Source organism: Lentinula edodes, assembly GCF_021015755.1.
Source record: "Lentinula edodes strain Le(Bin) 0899 ss11 chromosome Unknown C8R40scaffold_38, whole genome shotgun sequence".
NCBI classification, from domain to species: domain Eukaryota; kingdom Fungi; phylum Basidiomycota; class Agaricomycetes; order Agaricales; family Omphalotaceae; genus Lentinula; species Lentinula edodes.
In genome coordinates, this window is record NW_025764344.1 from 149,682 (window position 1) to 165,995 (window position 16,314).

General features: G+C 45.8%; 10 protein-coding genes across 10 annotated transcripts; 4 read left to right on the forward strand and 6 right to left on the reverse strand.

Moving 5' to 3' along the window:
• Positions 1 to 504: 504 nt before the first annotated feature.
• On the forward strand, positions 505 to 1,387 carry C8R40DRAFT_1030083 (uncharacterized protein; the record flags this gene model as incomplete). Its single annotated transcript, XM_046223134.1, has 3 exons — positions 505 to 850; positions 1,025 to 1,054; positions 1,266 to 1,387. Coding segments are annotated over 3 exons (498 nt in total), but the record flags the coding sequence as incomplete, so codon positions are not given.
• Positions 1,388 to 1,459: 72 nt separating this feature from the next.
• C8R40DRAFT_1055064 (uncharacterized protein) lies at positions 1,460 to 2,177 on the forward strand (the record flags this gene model as incomplete). The annotated part of the gene is made up of 2 exons (XM_046224976.1): positions 1,460 to 1,506; positions 1,562 to 2,177. The coding sequence occupies 2 exons, from the start codon at positions 1,460 to 1,462 to the stop codon at positions 2,175 to 2,177; spliced, it is 663 nt and encodes a 220-aa protein (XP_046082380.1).
• Positions 2,178 to 2,928: 751 nt separating this feature from the next.
• On the reverse strand, positions 2,929 to 4,072 carry C8R40DRAFT_1174711 (uncharacterized protein; the record flags this gene model as incomplete). The annotated part of the gene is made up of 8 exons (XM_046232217.1): positions 2,929 to 3,035; positions 3,096 to 3,269; positions 3,339 to 3,417; positions 3,480 to 3,501; positions 3,566 to 3,598; positions 3,656 to 3,893; positions 3,948 to 3,966; positions 4,025 to 4,072. The coding sequence occupies 8 exons, from the start codon at positions 4,070 to 4,072 to the stop codon at positions 2,929 to 2,931; spliced, it is 720 nt and encodes a 239-aa protein (XP_046082381.1).
• Positions 4,073 to 4,858: 786 nt separating this feature from the next.
• C8R40DRAFT_1174712 (uncharacterized protein) lies at positions 4,859 to 5,355 on the reverse strand (the record flags this gene model as incomplete). Its single annotated transcript, XM_046232218.1, has 2 exons — positions 4,859 to 4,915; positions 5,011 to 5,355. 2 exons carry the CDS (start codon positions 5,353 to 5,355, stop codon positions 4,859 to 4,861), a joined length of 402 nt encoding a protein of 133 aa, XP_046082382.1.
• A 1,614-nt stretch (positions 5,356 to 6,969) lies between these two features.
• On the reverse strand, positions 6,970 to 7,323 carry C8R40DRAFT_1054845 (cytochrome oxidase c subunit VIb-domain-containing protein; the record flags this gene model as incomplete). Its single annotated transcript, XM_046224955.1, has 2 exons — positions 6,970 to 7,062; positions 7,129 to 7,323. The coding sequence occupies 2 exons, from the start codon at positions 7,321 to 7,323 to the stop codon at positions 6,970 to 6,972; spliced, it is 288 nt and encodes a 95-aa protein (XP_046082383.1).
• Positions 7,324 to 8,272: 949 nt separating this feature from the next.
• C8R40DRAFT_563855 (Pyruvate/Phosphoenolpyruvate kinase-like domain-containing protein) lies at positions 8,273 to 9,708 on the forward strand. Its single transcript, XM_046235471.1, has 6 exons — positions 8,273 to 8,723; positions 8,772 to 8,788; positions 8,854 to 9,073; positions 9,155 to 9,287; positions 9,372 to 9,432; positions 9,509 to 9,708. Exons 1-6 carry the CDS (start codon positions 8,396 to 8,398, stop codon positions 9,581 to 9,583), a joined length of 834 nt encoding a protein of 277 aa, XP_046082384.1. The 5' UTR covers positions 8,273 to 8,395; the 3' UTR covers positions 9,584 to 9,708.
• Positions 9,658 to 11,651, reverse strand: C8R40DRAFT_1122470 (uncharacterized protein). Its single transcript, XM_046228862.1, has 6 exons — positions 11,013 to 11,651; positions 10,863 to 10,950; positions 10,550 to 10,789; positions 10,415 to 10,485; positions 10,073 to 10,319; positions 9,658 to 9,992 (listed from the first exon to the last, which is right to left on the reverse strand). Exons 1-6 carry the CDS (start codon positions 11,217 to 11,219, stop codon positions 9,784 to 9,786), a joined length of 1,062 nt encoding a protein of 353 aa, XP_046082385.1. The 5' UTR covers positions 11,220 to 11,651; the 3' UTR covers positions 9,658 to 9,783.
• A 361-nt stretch (positions 11,652 to 12,012) lies between these two features.
• Positions 12,013 to 13,162, forward strand: C8R40DRAFT_564075 (uncharacterized protein). The gene is made up of 3 exons (XM_046235472.1): positions 12,013 to 12,769; positions 12,819 to 12,862; positions 12,914 to 13,162. The coding sequence occupies exons 1-3, from the start codon at positions 12,326 to 12,328 to the stop codon at positions 13,011 to 13,013; spliced, it is 588 nt and encodes a 195-aa protein (XP_046082386.1). The 5' UTR covers positions 12,013 to 12,325; the 3' UTR covers positions 13,014 to 13,162.
• A 366-nt stretch (positions 13,163 to 13,528) lies between these two features.
• C8R40DRAFT_1054916 (uncharacterized protein) lies at positions 13,529 to 14,645 on the reverse strand (the record flags this gene model as incomplete). Its single annotated transcript, XM_046224962.1, has 5 exons — positions 13,529 to 13,774; positions 13,846 to 13,964; positions 14,028 to 14,209; positions 14,268 to 14,333; positions 14,395 to 14,645. 5 exons carry the CDS (start codon positions 14,643 to 14,645, stop codon positions 13,529 to 13,531), a joined length of 864 nt encoding a protein of 287 aa, XP_046082387.1.
• Positions 14,646 to 15,585: 940 nt separating this feature from the next.
• On the reverse strand, positions 15,586 to 16,293 carry C8R40DRAFT_1174716 (uncharacterized protein; the record flags this gene model as incomplete). Its single annotated transcript, XM_046232219.1, has 1 exon — positions 15,586 to 16,293. The coding sequence occupies one exon, from the start codon at positions 16,291 to 16,293 to the stop codon at positions 15,586 to 15,588; it is 708 nt and encodes a 235-aa protein (XP_046082388.1).
• Positions 16,294 to 16,314: the final 21 nt, after the last annotated feature.

Here is a 16,314-nt window from a genome sequence, read left to right on the forward strand (position 1 = left end):
GAGAGAAACGATCTGTTTCCTCATGCGCCCTGCATTTTCGCAAAAGACACACATACCATGGAATCATGTAGTAGAAGGAAAATAATTCCTTGACCTTTAACGATGCCTAGTATGGTTTATTGAGGATCGCGGGGAAGGCGGAACAATTATGCCGTACTACTACCAGTGACGATGTTCCTTCATTCAAACATCGATATCTACTATGATATTGTTCCGAACTCACATTTGGATTTTGGGACTTTTGTCTTTCATATCATTGACGGTTGCTCCAAATGCAACCAACCCTAGTATTTCTCCAAATTCAATAAACCTTTTAGATGCCTTTCGAGCTCATTATGCACAATTTGAAGCAATTGTTCGTCAAGTTCATGCCGAAGCAACAGATCCCTTTCTGCTGCAGCTCCTTGGAGAAGACTTGAATCAATTTTCTCAACTCGCACATGAGGTAAAAGCTCAATTTCTTTCTGTTCATCTCTAATGCAATATCTTCACAAGCATGTAGCAATATTTGAACACGAAGAAGCTCAAATTCTACAAAATAGTCTCCAGGTCATGATTTTGGATATTCGAGCATTGTATGAACAGCGCGTAGAATCGTCACACCTGGGAAGACCAGAGGTTGTATACACTGAATACACTGGACGCCCGGGACGCCCTCGAACAGTGATTAATCCAGATTTTCTTCGTTTTGCCTATCGACATCGTACTACATCGGGTCTCAGTCACTTTCTCGATGTCCCTCGCTCAACCCTCCGGCGACGTCTTTTAGAATCTGGAATTGCTTCCCCAGGCACTAATCCGTTTCCTGCCAATGGATATTCTATGGGAGGCAGTAATGAAGTTCGTATAAGTGATGAAGATGAGCTACTCAATGCCGAAATCCCACATCCAGCTCACCTACCAGATGATGTACAGGTAGAAGCAGCTGCTATACCATCATCATCTTCAAGTGGATACATCACCAATATTTCAGACGAGCAACTGGACTCTTTGTTGGGACGTTTACGCATTCATTTCCACCGAGCAGGCATTAGAATACTCGACGGAATGCTTCGTCGCCTAAATATTGCAGTTTCATATGAGCGCATTCGCCACTCCCTCATACGTATTGATCCTGTTCATCGGGTGTTTGAACGCATTCGAATTCGTCGTCGAGGATATTCTGTTCCAGGACCAAACTCCTTGTGGCACCATGATGGTCATCATCGTAAGTTTTTACCTCATTCTCCCAATATTCCAGGAGACCAGTCATTGGTGTAACTTAGGCCTTATCCGTTGGGGTATCATCATTCATGGTTTCATTGACGGATATTCACGACTCATAACGGGGCTACGAGCAAGTAATAATAATCGGGGTCAGACTGTTTTATCGCTCTTCTTATCAGCAGCAGAGAGATATCGGCTTCCTTCGCGTGTTCGTGGTGATCATGGGGTTGAGAACATATGGGTAGCTGCATTTATGGAGCATGCCCGCGGAGAAGGGCGCGGCTCGTATCTTTGGGGAAGGTATGCATTTATATTCAATGTTAAACAGAAAATGCTAAGATCCCTGTTTCCTCAGATCTGTTCACAACGTTCGTATAGAACGTTTATGGGTTGATGTTAGCCACTATTGCAGCCAAACCTGGCATGACCTATTTACTCTTCTGGAGATGCATCATGGACTTCAGGTTTCGAATTTGAACCACATATGGTTACTTCAACATCTTTTTCTCCCTATGATCAACGAACAACTTTCATTCTGGGCCGAATCCTGGAATAATCACCGGGTTTCGCAGCGTCTCGGTCCAGCGCGCAGCCCGGAGGACATGTTTGTATTTGATTCACTTGTCAATGGTGTTCGTGGTGATGAAATTGGCCAATTCACGATGACCGATGAAGAACTGGAAGTATTTGGAGTAGACTGGGAGGGCTTACAGGATGAGACATTACTACGAACACTCCGGACAAATTATGCTCATGAAGGGTCAGGCTCCTGGCTTGGCCGTAGAGGACCTCCTTCAGATCTCAATGAAGTGCCTGTAAATCCACCATTGGCTCTTCTTACTCCCGAACAAATCATCTCACTTAATTGGCAACTTCAACACCACGTTCGCCTACCCCGTGAACAGGAAGTAGTACAGCTTTGGATTGATGCCCTTGCGATTGTAAGGACCATGTATCCAGATGATTTATAGTATATGTCGACTCTTGTAATCATTTGAATTCAAGGCTTAACAATGAATGATATCTATATGTACTCTTAGTCTAGCTGCTATGTAGCTCATGTGTATTACAAGCGTCGAAACTAGGGTTTTCCCGCTCTTCGGCAAAGCATCAGTAGTTCAGAGGCTATCGGTCAGTCCAAGCATGTCATGGGTAAGCAATTTAGAGGGCATCGGCCACTGATTAGGAAGCAGTCGGTCAGTTATCAGACACCTTGGCCAGACTGCCTTGAAGGTAGGAGTTCGGTTTTTTGAGGGCGGAGTGCCAGCTTGTGAAGGCAAATCGCAACCAGTACACCGATGAAGCCATCTAAAATGTTGAGAATGATCCTGAATTGAAACATACAGTACTGGAGGTTGCAAAACCGAGACACATGTAGCAAATTAGCAGCCCGGATACTATCAATTTCTGCAGATCAACGACAGAGACCTTTATTATTCAAGTGGACAGAATTGAAAGGCACAGACATTGACAGAATTCCAGGCACGGAACTGAGGAAATGGCCGGAGACGCATAATATTGCACAAAAACTGGTTTTATACTAAACACTCACACGAAGGAAGTTGAGAAGACACACACCACAACCTCCGCAAGAAGAGCGAAGAGACTTGGATTAGGCACCACGAGTTCCCCGATCAGGAGTGCAACGAGGATTGCAACTGGATACAGGACGCCAGATTCCAAACTACAAAAAGCCATAAACATTTTAGCAGAGCTCATTTATCATTGAAGAACTTGCATGATCGCGACAATTTTCATGTATTTATTTTGAGAGCCTTTTCGTCCATAGGAAGCACTGATCTGTCGACTGATCCACCATATCCTCCCAGCTGAACCGCGACCCAAGAGGAACTATCAGCATGACGAAAATCCGATTATCTTCAACGTACCAATAAGACCGGTAATGAGCGTGTTGGTCACCAAATTGACGATCATGAACGCCCGAGTCATGATAGTCGCGTTTTCCGTCCAAAAAATATCGGACGAGGACATTATTTGATCTTCCGGTCCATCGACGACCAGAATGATCTTCAGTCGGATGGAAGCGTCCAGGACAGCCAAAACTTATCAAAGACAATCCGGTATGGAAACTCAGCCGAGACTAATATTGCATTTTTTGCATTGATACTCACCGTTGTTCAGAACCGCGATGATCAGAGGCGCAATGATGACGCGCTTGCGGAAGCCCCACACTGCGTAAAGACGGTAGAGCTAAGTGCATAGAGCTGACTGAGATATCGCTTAGAAGGTAGCTTTCTACTATAAAAACTCACCAGAACGGCATCGGCAGCAACGCTGAAGCAGAATGATATGTGAGTACATTAGGTACAATAATTAAATGAAAGAGGATTTGACGAACTTCGCGAAAGAATACATCATTAGAACCAGCTCCCTACTCCCAAAAAGTATCATAACATGCAAATTGGAGTGAAAAACAGTCCGTACTCACTCTAATATATTCAAAAACAGAGCCTTGCTCTTGCCTTGTGCGGCGGTGACCACGGTCCCATCAAAATCTTCAAAAGTGAGGATAATAGCGCCTGCAGAACCGATGATATCCAGTACGAGTGCTGTGGTAGCAAAGATGAATAATGCGACGAGGGCCGCAATAGAAAATTTGTGGCTCCATCCTCCTCGATTTCGACAGAGGTGATATAGAGCGGTGGGGAATAACGCGAGATAGAAACCTATTAAAGGCCATATGAACCAGGTTCAATCTTTGTACAGCCGTACGCGCTCACCATAGAGCATGACTCCGATCTAGTGTACATAGTAAGACAGGCGTTAAGAACAGAAACTACTATCATGATTGACGCACAGAAATGACAATGAAAGGATTGATAACGAAGGCATACTTGAATGCCATAACTAACCAGTATCAGGAGAAATAAGTCGAAGAACAGAAGAAGAGTTGATGGAAGAAGCAAAAAGGCTCAAATGGGAGTGCTCGGGAACAGGGCAGGAGAGGACAAAAGTTGAAGATCTATGTATGATTTTCCATTGGAGCACTGCGGCCGTATGAAACCCATGTCGTAGTCTTTGTGCGACTCTTCAAACGCTAAATATGACCAGAACAAGATCATAGAAATCGACATGTGGATCACTGAAATCAATCAGTGGCATACAATTTATGCGATGTAGTGAACACAAACCACAGCCAAAAGGCGGTTACAACTTGGCATATCATGATCTACTGGATCAGAGTAAGAACAAATTTGGATCAGGGACTAGGAATGGTTCAATGAAGTGGTGATGCGTGGAGTTGCAATCAGAGGGACTGGTTTTACTCTATGATGATCCCGCTAATTGCTAACGCCAACAGAACATGTAGTACTTGTAGCTAAGGTGATATGATGAGAGCCCTAAGTGTGTCTGCCAAACGAATTGTCTTCACTCATCGTGCGTTCTGGCCCCAGCATTGTAGCGAGATCTAAGTCATTCAAGTTGCCGCTGCATTGTATTTTAGAGGGTTGCGTTTGAAGGAATACGAGAGATTTTCAAGAGCAAGAAAGCGTTCAAGTTGACGAAGCGGGGGGCCAACATCGTGTTGTACATTATCCTCTAATATTGAGCCCATACTCGATGTACAAAACGTCAAATATAAGAACCGCTGCAACCTTTGAAACGACATTCTCAACTTCTGCACGGCGTTCTAATCCTGGAAAATGCCAGACGCAAGTTTCTGTGCAACGCTATTGGAGGCGTAAACCTGGAAGTATGTGAAGAAAAACGATGAGTACAGCGGTTGAAAACAAAATCCAGTAGTTGCGGGGCTCACCCATTCTAGGACTACGAAAGCCTGACAGACATGCTATTGAAGCTTTCTTCAATTTCAGCTCCTTTTTTTAACGGGCCTGGGTATTCCTTGTCTCCATTTTTTCCATGAAGTATGAGTATGAAGGCTGCAGATAAAGCCTCCTTGACCAGCGCACAGTTCGCACCCTTGGTGGATAATAGGGAATTTGAGCCAGTACCTTTCATGGTTCCCAATTTAAGACCAGCACAGTACATATCTTGGTAGGCAACTATTTCGTATTCTGCTCTGGGCGCCCTTTTGTACACCTCGCGGTTATGAATCGCTACAGCACCGACAAGACTTTCGATGGTGAGGAGGATAGAGACGAAGAGGATGGTAGGCGTGAGGCGCATTTTTGTGGTACGAAGTAGTCGAGGTTTTCTGTCGTGAATAATCGTCACTGAGGCCGGCTCAGTAAAGATTGGCAATAAAGGATGAGGGTGTCGAAGACCTGGCTCGATGGGAGATAACTTGACCTAGGACCAGTATTTATATATTTTGGGGCCACCTCAGGATTCAAGCCTGTTGGTTTCCCAAATCGATATCACGCCTATTTGGTTAATCAAAGTGTATTGTTACATAATAACCTCGCGCTGGGGAGGCAGGGGGGCTGCAGGGGGGCTGCAGGGGGATGTCGGTTTGGATCGTCAAATGGTCCGGAAGGGCTGGGGATGGTTGGGAATTGACTGGGAAGGGCTGGAAGCCTCGCGGAGCAAAGGGAAGCAATTTGACAGGAAAAATATAATGAATTTGGAAGATGTCGATGAGCCCTGATGTGAGGTATGTAGCACGGTACAGCCTGATACTTAGCTGGTACAGCCGAATGATACAACCAGGAACATTGCTTACCTACTGTGAAAGACTGTGAACCAGCTGTGAAGTCCTCATTACTTCATTCTACTTCATCCTGCTTCACCTTTGAAGCGATTCAACTCTGCTCGCAAAGTTCGAGCCCTGAGTATAACCTAGAGTATGACCTGAGGGCATCAGTCTCTGAACCTCCCTACAGAACTAATAGGCTCTCACTAGTTACTTCAGGTTCGTCGTTCGATGTTCTTTGGGTTTCTTCAGACTTCTGGGGCGAAGTTTCTGTACAGGGCTGGAACGGACCTGACGTTTCAAGTTGTGCGTCGGGGTTCAAGTTACGCGTCGGGACGGGTAGGAATGAGGAACGTGAGAGTCGACATGTCATTGTCAATACGAGCATAGCAGATATGTATCATGTAGTATCATGCTTGTACGTCCCCTCAGCTCTAACCTCCCTCTCAGGCTTACATACTGAACCCTGCTGGAGTTACAAAGACTATGTGTTCCAGGGTATTGCTGCAATATGCATGTAGTGAGACGCAGGTGAGACGGACCGAACTGCGTATCCCGATAACGGGTCGAAAATTGGGGTGGGTCTGACTTGGCAGATTAGGGATATGTTGGACAGTATGTAGTACTGCAACCAGGGTCCAGTCATTTCCTGTCTCACTTATGTAGGTGGTCGATAATTCGGCAGTTTCCATCTCCTAATAAGTGGAGTTTTCGTTTTTTCGTTTTTAATCCTTGAGTGGTGATCGACTGGAGGCTCCGGATAATCACTATATACAGGACGGGAGAAGAGGCAACAGAAGGTGGGTAAGACCGCCCAATTATGGGACCCGCGGGTTATCGCGCTTTTTTGTACCAGAAGCAGTACTTGGGGATCTTGACATAAAGGCCATGTCAATAGGATCGTAAGAAAGTATGAATATAGACATACCAGTGGTACCGGAGATGTAATTTCTCTGCGTCTTTCTATCCACCACAACCAGCACTACCTTTCCTGTCACCTGTAGATGGCGTGTCAAGTACGAGAATCGATGACTCCTTGACGAACTATAACAAATACTTTGTAAAAATCGAGAAAGGATGTATATTCAGTGGTCACTGTGGTGTGTCGGACGGGCGATAGTAGTAAAGTACATAGGATATAGAGTATACTATCTTTTCGAATTTGCAGCCTGAGTATTCGCCTGCGCTAGTCTGTCCTTCTGCGCGTCCGCAATGACCCGTCTTTGATTAAAATATTCAATCTATAGGGCCACATAAACCGTTTTCAGTTAGCACAGAGGAAGATATCAAATAATACCTTAACTCACCCAACTTTTGGCGCAATTCTGCTCATAGGCTTTATCCTCCGACGCACATGCACCGTCTTTTTTCTCGTCTCCGGGTTTCAACACTCCAACGCGGTCGAGGCAAGCGAAATACTTGTCTCTCGCTTCCCAGCATTTTGAACGGTCTTCTCGTGTGGATGGACTAGTGTCCTTTTTTGAAGAAGTAAATGGCCACATAGTGTAGAAAGCAGGTATTGTTGGCAGAAAGAGTTCTGATGAACTTGGAGGAGAAACGTTCGGGGCTGGACCGGGCTCATTCGGGAGAAGATGCCGAGGCCGATACTTCCGCTCATAACTTTTTGGGCGATATATCTAAGTGTAATTCACTGCAACATCCAGAACCATTACAGATAGTGACCTTGCAGCCTTCCTCTCAAAGCCTCACTCATGATTTCCTTTGACTCCCAATTGCCATATTGATTATTGAGGATATCTACGAACCTTGCGGTCGACCCAATCCTAAAAAAGCATCAGCCGATGTCAGTTATATCATACTTCATTATAGCTTTCTGATCTTAATGCTTGGTTAGCGGCCTTTAAAGTCTACCCTGTTGGAAAGGAGCTACCAGAAGAGCTACAACTTGACCATATGCATCTGGGGGACAAAAACTATGACGACCTCCCAAGCTGTTCTACGGTTGTGGAGTGAACGTTCAGGACTTCCTTGACTATCACCAGAGGCATAATCTTCTACGGCCACCTCCAATGCATAGTCGACCTACTCTATGGAAGTACATGACAGATTAAGTCTTGGAAGACTTGCGAAAGCACTGTGAATTTGATTTATTCAAACTTGTGTTGGCCATGTCAGCGAAATATTAATACACACTTGCTCATCTATGATTCCTACCGCATAGATCGGACAAAGATGAGATAGTAACGAACAGGAAATATACCAGACACATCGAGGAACAGAATGGACCTCATTGGTACTGTACATTCTTCGAGTACATATCATCACTAGATGGACATTATATCGTGCACTCTTCCTAGACTCTTCCATATCGTGACTACGACATTGCCTCCGAAAGTTAGTGCGACGCGTGTCCTCATCTCCTCTGATTCATGCTTGTTACACTGTCCTTGTATCCTTTCCTTTGGTTTCAAGATTATGCTCCAAGCCGTTCCCTGGTATTAATGTCATGAGAACTAGCAATTGTTCGAAATCCAAGTCAGAAGACACCATTCTCTCAAGCTCAAGCTTCTTATATGTCGTACGACTGATAACAACGTCGTGGAATCGTTAACAATGGCAGCCCATGCTCTCCTCAACACATTCAGAGCCAACAAACCTGCTTTCGGGACTTGGTTAACAACCGGAGGCTTTGTTCACGCGCGTTCGCTCGCCAGAGCTCTTATTGGCACTCCCCAACAACAGTCATGGATCATGCTCGATTGCGAGCATGGTTTACTCCCACTGAACCCTGCTGGAGCTACAGAGGTCATTGCCGCGATACACGGGGTGAGAGACGGACCGAGTGCGCTGGTTCGTATCCCTGCGACAGGCCACGGAGTTGGGAATGGTTCCGAGGGTGTTAATTGGCAAATTAAATATGCGTTGGATGCTGGCGCACGAGGTGAGCTATAGGTTTAGTTTGAAATGTTATTGAAATATCATGCTTTAGGTGTGTTGGTCCCGATGGTGCGTTGTTTGACTATCGTGGATGGAAAATAACGTAGAACTATATGTATATACGATCCGCCCAGGTATCAACCCCAGCTCAAGCCCACGAAGTCGTTCTCTCCAGCCGTTTCCCGCCTGTAGGTCGACGAGGCTTCGGCAGTCCCTACACACAGGAAAATTGGGACATTCAGACTGCAGGAGAATATCTCAATGAAGCGAACGAAAGTGTCGTAGTGTTGGTTCAGATCGAAACCCGTGAAGGCGTACAGAATGTTCAAGCCATAGCAGAGGTCGATGGAATTGGTGGGTAGCTATATCATCTTGTCCATTGTCACGTCTTCCTCAGTTGACCCGACTACAATTTCTGAACGATTTATTTGACAGATGGTCTGTTCATCGGACCATACGATCTATCTATATCGTTGGGATACCCTCCACCTTCCCCAGATCCTCATCCACAAGTGGAACAAGTAATCCAGGATATCTTGACAGTTGCTCACAAAGCTGGGAAGAAATGGTGTGTTTTTTAAATGTATCTGGTCATGAGGATCCTCGACTCTTTGATTCCTATTTCTGACATTCACTCCGTTGCCAAACTTAGCGCAATGTTTTGTACCTCGGGAACTCAGGCTGCACGGCGTGCCGCAGAGGGATTCGATATGGTGTGTTTTTAAATGCATCGATTGCCAAAACTAGTGGTGATTTCATGTATCCAATACCGGATACTTTCGTCTTCAGATCAACGTCACTTCAGATGTTGGAGCGATGCAATCCGGGCTTGCTGCTGAATTCGAGGCAGCTGCATCTGCTTGATGGGTCGAACGAGGCAATACGATGACACATCAATTTCTTGATATTTCCTGAACGAATCGTTCTCGCAAACGATGTAAGTAAGAATTTCTTTGTATTTGTATAGTACACTATTTTTGTGATCAACTTGTACATTTATATTTCTTTTGATGTTATGAATGGATTCATTCCATGGCCAATTTCCGCCTAACGTCCGCGGAAACCTACCACCCGCGTTTCTCAAAGTCTGCCAATATGTCCCTCGTAGTTTCCTCTATGGTGTGATACACCAGCTCCGGGCCAAGTATCTTTGAAGCCTTGCTTGGGTCGTAAACGATCTTCGGCACGAAATCTTTCCCTGCACCTGGCTTTCCTTTCGGCAAATCAGTGTGCGAAGGGATAGGAGACGGCGAGAGTGCGTTCGCTGCGTCGACTGTGGGTGTATGATTAGTTGTCAGACCAAAATCATCCCCGACAGCTGAAGGAAACATCGGAACAGGTAAACAGACGTACTGAAATCCTGATACACAAATTCTCCTTTACTTATCAATAACCTCTGGCCACCTGCCTCATTCTTCTGCAAGGCTAATACATGTGCGAGAGCGATATCTCGGACGTCAACCCATCCACCTCCGATGGTAGTGATGACCTCCAATGTCTTGCCGCCCATATCCGGACGGACTACAGAGTTGTACCAGTCGCCGGCGGAGGTTCCTAGTGCGGAGGGTGAGGAGACGTCGTGGATGACTGGACCGAAGACCTGTGAACAGAGAGTGTGTGAGACTGTGAGTGGAGGTATATGGGACCGAAATGGCAAAAAAAAACAGGAGATGAATGATGAACGGAAACACGTACATATGGTGGATTCAAAACGACAAGGTCCCAAGATCGGTTTGTGTTGCTGGCTTCGTAGAATTCCCAGGCAGCTAGAACAAGAAGTTCATGAATATGGTATGGGGGTAATATCGTCCGGATATTCGTACTACATACCTTTCTCAGCCAACGTCTTACTAGCCCTATACTTGGCTGCTTGACTCGCATTCTTCCCTTGCTTTTTGACTTCTTCTATCGCCTGCTCGTTCCAATCAAGCTCCGAAAAGACCTTTGGCTCAGGAAGGGTGGCAATGATGGCAGCGGTAGAAGAAGTCACGATGATACGCCGGATGGAGGATTCGTTAAGCGCACTCTTGAGGATGCTGCGGGTTCCGTTCACGGCAGGTCCGATAAGTTCTGTGAGAATATGGTGGGTGAAAATTTTAGTGATGTGCTATCCAGAACAGCTGCAATGATGATGTAGCCATACCCTGTGGATCATCAGCCTTGAAATGGAACGGCGACGCAGTATGTTCGATAGCGTCAACGCCTTTGACAGCTTCGTCGAAGGCCCCTTCCTGATGTTTGTGAGTGATTTGAATAGATAAGCTGCACGAGCTGTTTGAAGTATCCTAAGCACCTTAGTAATATCCTCGACGACAACGATCTCGAACTTGTCCTTGTAATCAGCAAATATTTTCTTTAAGGGCTCGCCTTTCTCTTCAGATCGGACGGTCCCTCGAACAGCGTACCCTTTTTCCAGCAACGTACGGACGACCCAGGCTGCGATGAATCCATTCGCACCAGTTACTAGCACCTTGCTTCCAGCAGGAACGATTCCGGGCATTTTATGATCTGCGAAGTAATCTGTTTGCAGTTGAGGTTCTTGAAGTTTTCAAGTGTAAAGTTTGGATAGATAAGTTTGGAGCCTTTTATTTATGTTCTGCGGAACGAGAAACAGGGCAACCGGCACCGACTTGAAGCAGTCCTGAGTCAAGGACTGGTAAGCTTGGTATATTGATAAGCAGGTAGTGAGAGAAACGAAGAAAGGAATCCGATTTAGATCCGATCGAAATTCGCCCACTTCGGCGAGTCCGGCAGATGCGGATGTGATAGTCACGTCCACGTGATACATTAGAATAGTCACAGAGGCATAACTTCCGGATCCATGTAACGCTTCTTCTTCAAGGTCAGCGCAAAACCCAGGGGGAGACACATGCTGAAATTCGAGAGATCCCAAAAACCGTTGGGGTTTGTTTGGCATTGCCTTCTAGTGCCGTACAGCCGCTTAGCCGAACAATGCCGGATCCTATTATGGTGCTTGATTCACTATTGCGAATTTGTGCAGAATGTCTGATACTCTCATTGGAGTGCCACAGTTATTGCAGTAAATTGCAGGTTTCCTATTTCAAATATGTAAATGAACTTTGGACGAAATGATCTCCGAGCTCTATATCTGGAGGGGGGCATAGTTGCAAAAACAGAAAGATACAGAGCATCAAGAGTAAGAGCAGATGGAAGCCACGAAGCATCATCGCATATCTATGCTATACATGCATCAAGGCCGTATTGAAATCGGATGCAGTGAGAACCTGGTGAGGACACGATAGATAACTAGCATGCTACGGCATGTCTCGGCTGTGGGGCTGTGCGGCACGAGAAGGTAATGCCAAACAAACCCCAACGGTTTTTGGGATCTCTCGAATTTCAGCATGTGTCTCCCCCTGGCAAAACCCCTTTCTTTAGATTTCTCTATCCGCCCTGCACCTCGAGCTCCCCGCTTTGGGGAATTGATGAGAGATATACTGTACATTAAAAATTTTGTGGTTATCTGATACCCGATGGCTGTGACTTGGACCTGGATGTGTACCGGGGCGTTAAAAACTCGAACTTCAAGTCGTCCCCTTCCTTTCCCAGCCCGATTGTACTGAGCCGGACTCAGTACTCCTAAAAATGCGCACCACAGTTATCGCGATCACTCTTCTTCTCCACCTTTCTTGTTATTCTCAATCCGTCGTTGGCTTTCCCATTCCCTGGTTTCACAAAAATACCAAATCAGCACCTGACATGGAAGCGTCTGGGCCAGTGTCTGATTCGTTAGCTGCACCTGTGCCTCCATTGTCCACGGAACACGAGTTGAAGGAGTTCAAAATAAATGTCTTTTCGGATAAAAGTTGCAAAAGGTCCTCGAGAACCTTTGAGGGAGAGGTTGAAAATGGGGAGATAAATGTGGATACGAAAGGGAATTGCCTCCAGTTTATGTTACCCTTCCCTTCCGGGTGCAAACTCCACCTCGAAAGGAAGACGGGCCAGATCCAGCAATTTGGGAGGGACTATCCAGAAGGAGCTATGCTGCATGGATATTTCAAAAGTATTGGGATAAAATGTGGTGGAACAGTGAGTTTGCCCCTACACTTTTTTACGTACCCAATCTCAAGTCCCTTAGGATTACTCTGCCAAGAACAAGAATAAAACCAAACAGCCAGGGAGGTGAAAGAGAAGGAGTAGTTTTCGAAGAGTCCTCAGGCTTATTTGTGACAGGATGGGGATATTTGGATTGTACTTGTTCAGCTTTCTCTATTCAGAAAGTGAATTTTTGTCTGAGGCCCTCCTTACCAGTTGTAGATCTGAACCTACATGAGCCTAAATTACATTCCACTGCAGGTTCGATGTTTGAGTTCCGCACTCAGTGGCAATGTGCATTTCCCGAAGGGTTATCCCCGTCCAATTTTCTGCTTTGAAGATACTCGTCTTTCCGCTCAACATTATTAAGATAAAGACTCTTGATTCCAAATTGGAATGTCGCTTCACCCGCATCGATATCTCCTTCCATGTGACTCGGTAATCGATGAAATTGCTTGACATCTATGTAGTCTGCAAAATCCATGCGAAGAGTCGCTGCGACGCATGGAGTCCATGACTAGTCCACGAAGTGTTGCATGGGAGACGAAACTGGACAAGGCAGGTTGGGTGAGGATAACAGTAGCATTAAAGTGGACTTCCTCGATGGATATGTCACTAGTCCCAACGGATTCGCAACATATGCAATGCCAGTGCCGTGCTTTTCATGTCAGTACGTATCCAGCATCAAATACATAGCACAAGGAATCATAGCCGCATTCCTTGTGTAGGAACCAAGCCGAAACGAGTTCGTCATCAATCGTCAGCACTGACTCCCATCCCCAATTCCTTCCACTTCTCGAATTCACTCCTCCGCTGATTGAGGTACTCGTCAGCCGAAGTTACTGCGTCATCACCAAGAGGGAACATGACCGGAAGCTCATCGTAGGTCAATACGACATCCAAGATGCGCTTTGCAACTTTTTGGACATCGTTGGGCTCATGGCCATGCAAAGCACGAACTTGCTCATGTAGTTCGCGCACGATGGCGTAGTCAGGAATCTATGAAGATCTTGATTAGTCGTGAAAATGTAGCCAAAAGAAGTGCTGTAATGGCTGACTGGATTTTTGACGGTGTTTTCGACAGTGCTCAAGTTTGAACCTAATAATTCAGTCCGGGTGAAACCAAGGGATACACCCATGACTCTTATTTTCAACGGAGCTAGTTCACCAGCCCAGACTTTTGTGATAGCTGAATTTGCCGCACAGTAAGCGTACAATGTACTTGCTGATAAAATCCTTGCACAGCACTCACTATCAAGGGCCGCCTTTGTCGCACTGTAGGGACCTGATCCTGGTGTTGTGATATATGGCATCATTGAGCTGATGTTAATAATGGTCCCCGAACGGCGGGCTCGAAAATGCGGCAAAAACACGTTTGAAACATTGAGGCTTCCAAAAAAGTTTGTGTTGAATATAGCGAGTGTTTGATCTGACCTACAGCGATATACTATCCGTGAGTAGAACCTCTTGTATCCCAATTCGCATCGCTTACGATACTTCTTCCAACGCTCCTACAAGAGGATATCCAGCATTGTTTATCAAGATGTCGACTTGGCCGCTGAACACAGCTTATCATTAGTTTCCATCCAAACGGCCCGGGAACAGGACTCGATGCGCACAACACTGTTAATGCTTTATTCGCAAAATCCTCCAACTGGGCCGTGGAAGCGGTCACATCTAGAGTTAAAATGGCGATATTTGGAGCCCGGAGGTTTTCGATTGCAGAAATCTTGCGAGCAGTGGCTATGACGCGGAGTCCTTGAGAAGCTGCTTCGAGGACAAGAGCGCGACCAAGGCCTGTGGAGCAGCCTGTGATAAGGATTACAGGAGAGTTCGAGTAGACCTCATCGACGGATGAATCAGTGGCCATAATGTTTATCAAGAAAGGGCGGGCTTGATTGTCGGAGAGGATATGTGCAAAGAAGGAATGTCCTTTTTTATCCTTCACCTTTAGTCAGGCAGGGATTTTTATGTTTGATACTTGAATTCATTGGGAGGTGAAACACGATACTTTGGAACATACAATAACGTAAAGAGCAGGAGGAGAATATAGAGATAAACGAGAAACTCAGAATGCAACTGGAATGCTATAAGTAAGATGGAAGCCTTGACTAGCGGAATCTGTAATAGCGGAATCTGTAGTCAATAAGGGAGCTTGCGAAGAAAATGCTTTGTTTACGGGCTTGTATCATTGAACAGGAAGGAAGTTTGTTTATTGCGACAAGAATTGTTTGAATGCTTGTCCCTATGGAGAAACATTCAAGCCTCGAACTCGACGGCCATTAGGGGATGGAAAATTATTCTTATATGCGCATTCTCAAAATCTGGTCTCGTTGGCTGTTAGGTGGTCATTTCAGCCCGGCTGGGGTTAACGTCTACTTTTCCGTCGTTAACGTTGGCAAAAGGCCAATCTCAATATATGATTCTCCCGCAAGCAAAGCAAGATGCGAAGAAATGGGCAGTGATAGATATCAGGTGCTCTACAAATTCAGAAAAGCACTCTTGTTTGTCTCACTAGGTCTAACCGGTATCAAATACATACACAGCACAAGAAAAAGGGCAGGAACCAGGCTAAGCAACTGGTATAGACTGGTATGATTTATTTCACATAGATAGATAGATAGATAGATAGATTGTTACTCGGCCCCACCACGTTAATGGTGTGGTCCCCTAAACGGAACGGCCGGTCTCAACGAGCGAACGACAGCGAGCGCAACCCACAAGGAGAAGGTAGACTGACGCCCGGACGTTGAGGCAGAGGAAATAGATAGAGGTACATGAGAGGGTAATAAAGTATATCCGATCGATAGTTAATCGTTCTCGTTAGAACTTTCGTCATAGCTCCCATCCAATTCTTGGTGTGTAAAGGCCTTCCATATCACAACTACTTCATGAATAAATCGCGCAACCCGACGTACTGTACTCCAATTGAATATAAAAGCCTTGAGGTAATACAGAGATTCAACATTGGTGAAAGTCCGAGTTGTTGGTAGGGGGATGAACACGGCGACATCAACGAGGAATTCGTTCCTTAAAGTAGTGATTGCGGCATTTGCAGTGCACTGTAAAAGGACGTGTTGTGGGGATTCAGGTTGCAGCGGTGAAAGACAAGCACGACACCGTTTCGAATGGTTTTCATCGAGGTTGAGTGAGTGAATACGAGCTGGGGAAGAGTGGAAAGTGATGGGCACCATATCCCCACATAGTAGACGGGTGAGTGAGAGACGGTGATGGGATTTGTATACATGCGTGAGGTAGTGGCGGAGGGTACGGGTAATGAGTTTGTTGGGTCCTGTCTTCTGTGGTTCAAGGCGGTGTTGTAAGAGAGCAAGTCGGTTGCTGTAGTCAATCTCGGTTTGTAAGCGCGAATTTGTTTCGGCTGTGATGGACTTGATGAGCGCGAGTATGCTTTCCTCGGAGATGATGGGGAGAGGTGGGAGAGAGAGAGAGCAGCCCGGTAGATGTTGTATCACCCAGTCCAGGTCGGACAGCCAACATGGAATTCCCGAGGCACGCATGTTGTGGTTTTCATGAATGGA

Excerpts from the sequence above, each read along its gene's own strand:
- C8R40DRAFT_563855 (XM_046235471.1), top strand. The coding sequence starts at position 8,396 with ATGGCAGCCCATGCTCTCCTCAACACATTCAGAGCCAACAAACCTGCT. Across the intron at positions 9,288-9,371 it reads CACAAAGCTGGGAAGAAATG|CGCAATGTTTTGTACCTCGG; the intron begins GTGTGTTTTTTA and ends TGCCAAACTTAG. Across the intron at positions 9,433-9,508 it reads CCGCAGAGGGATTCGATATG|ATCAACGTCACTTCAGATGT; the intron begins GTGTGTTTTTAA and ends TTTCGTCTTCAG.
- C8R40DRAFT_1122470 (XM_046228862.1), bottom strand. The coding sequence starts at position 11,219 with ATGCCCGGAATCGTTCCTGCTGGAAGCAAGGTGCTAGTAACTGGTGCG. Across the intron at positions 10,486-10,549 it reads TAAGACGTTGGCTGAGAAAG|CTGCCTGGGAATTCTACGAA; the intron begins GTATGTAGTACG and ends TTCTTGTTCTAG. Across the intron at positions 9,993-10,072 it reads ATTTGTGTATCAGGATTTCA|TCGACGCAGCGAACGCACTC; the intron begins GTACGTCTGTTT and ends ATACACCCACAG.
- C8R40DRAFT_564075 (XM_046235472.1), top strand. The coding sequence starts at position 12,326 with ATGCGCACCACAGTTATCGCGATCACTCTTCTTCTCCACCTTTCTTGT. Across the intron at positions 12,770-12,818 it reads GGATAAAATGTGGTGGAACA|GATTACTCTGCCAAGAACAA; the intron begins GTGAGTTTGCCC and ends CAAGTCCCTTAG. Across the intron at positions 12,863-12,913 it reads AAAACCAAACAGCCAGGGAG|GATGGGGATATTTGGATTGT; the intron begins GTGAAAGAGAAG and ends TATTTGTGACAG.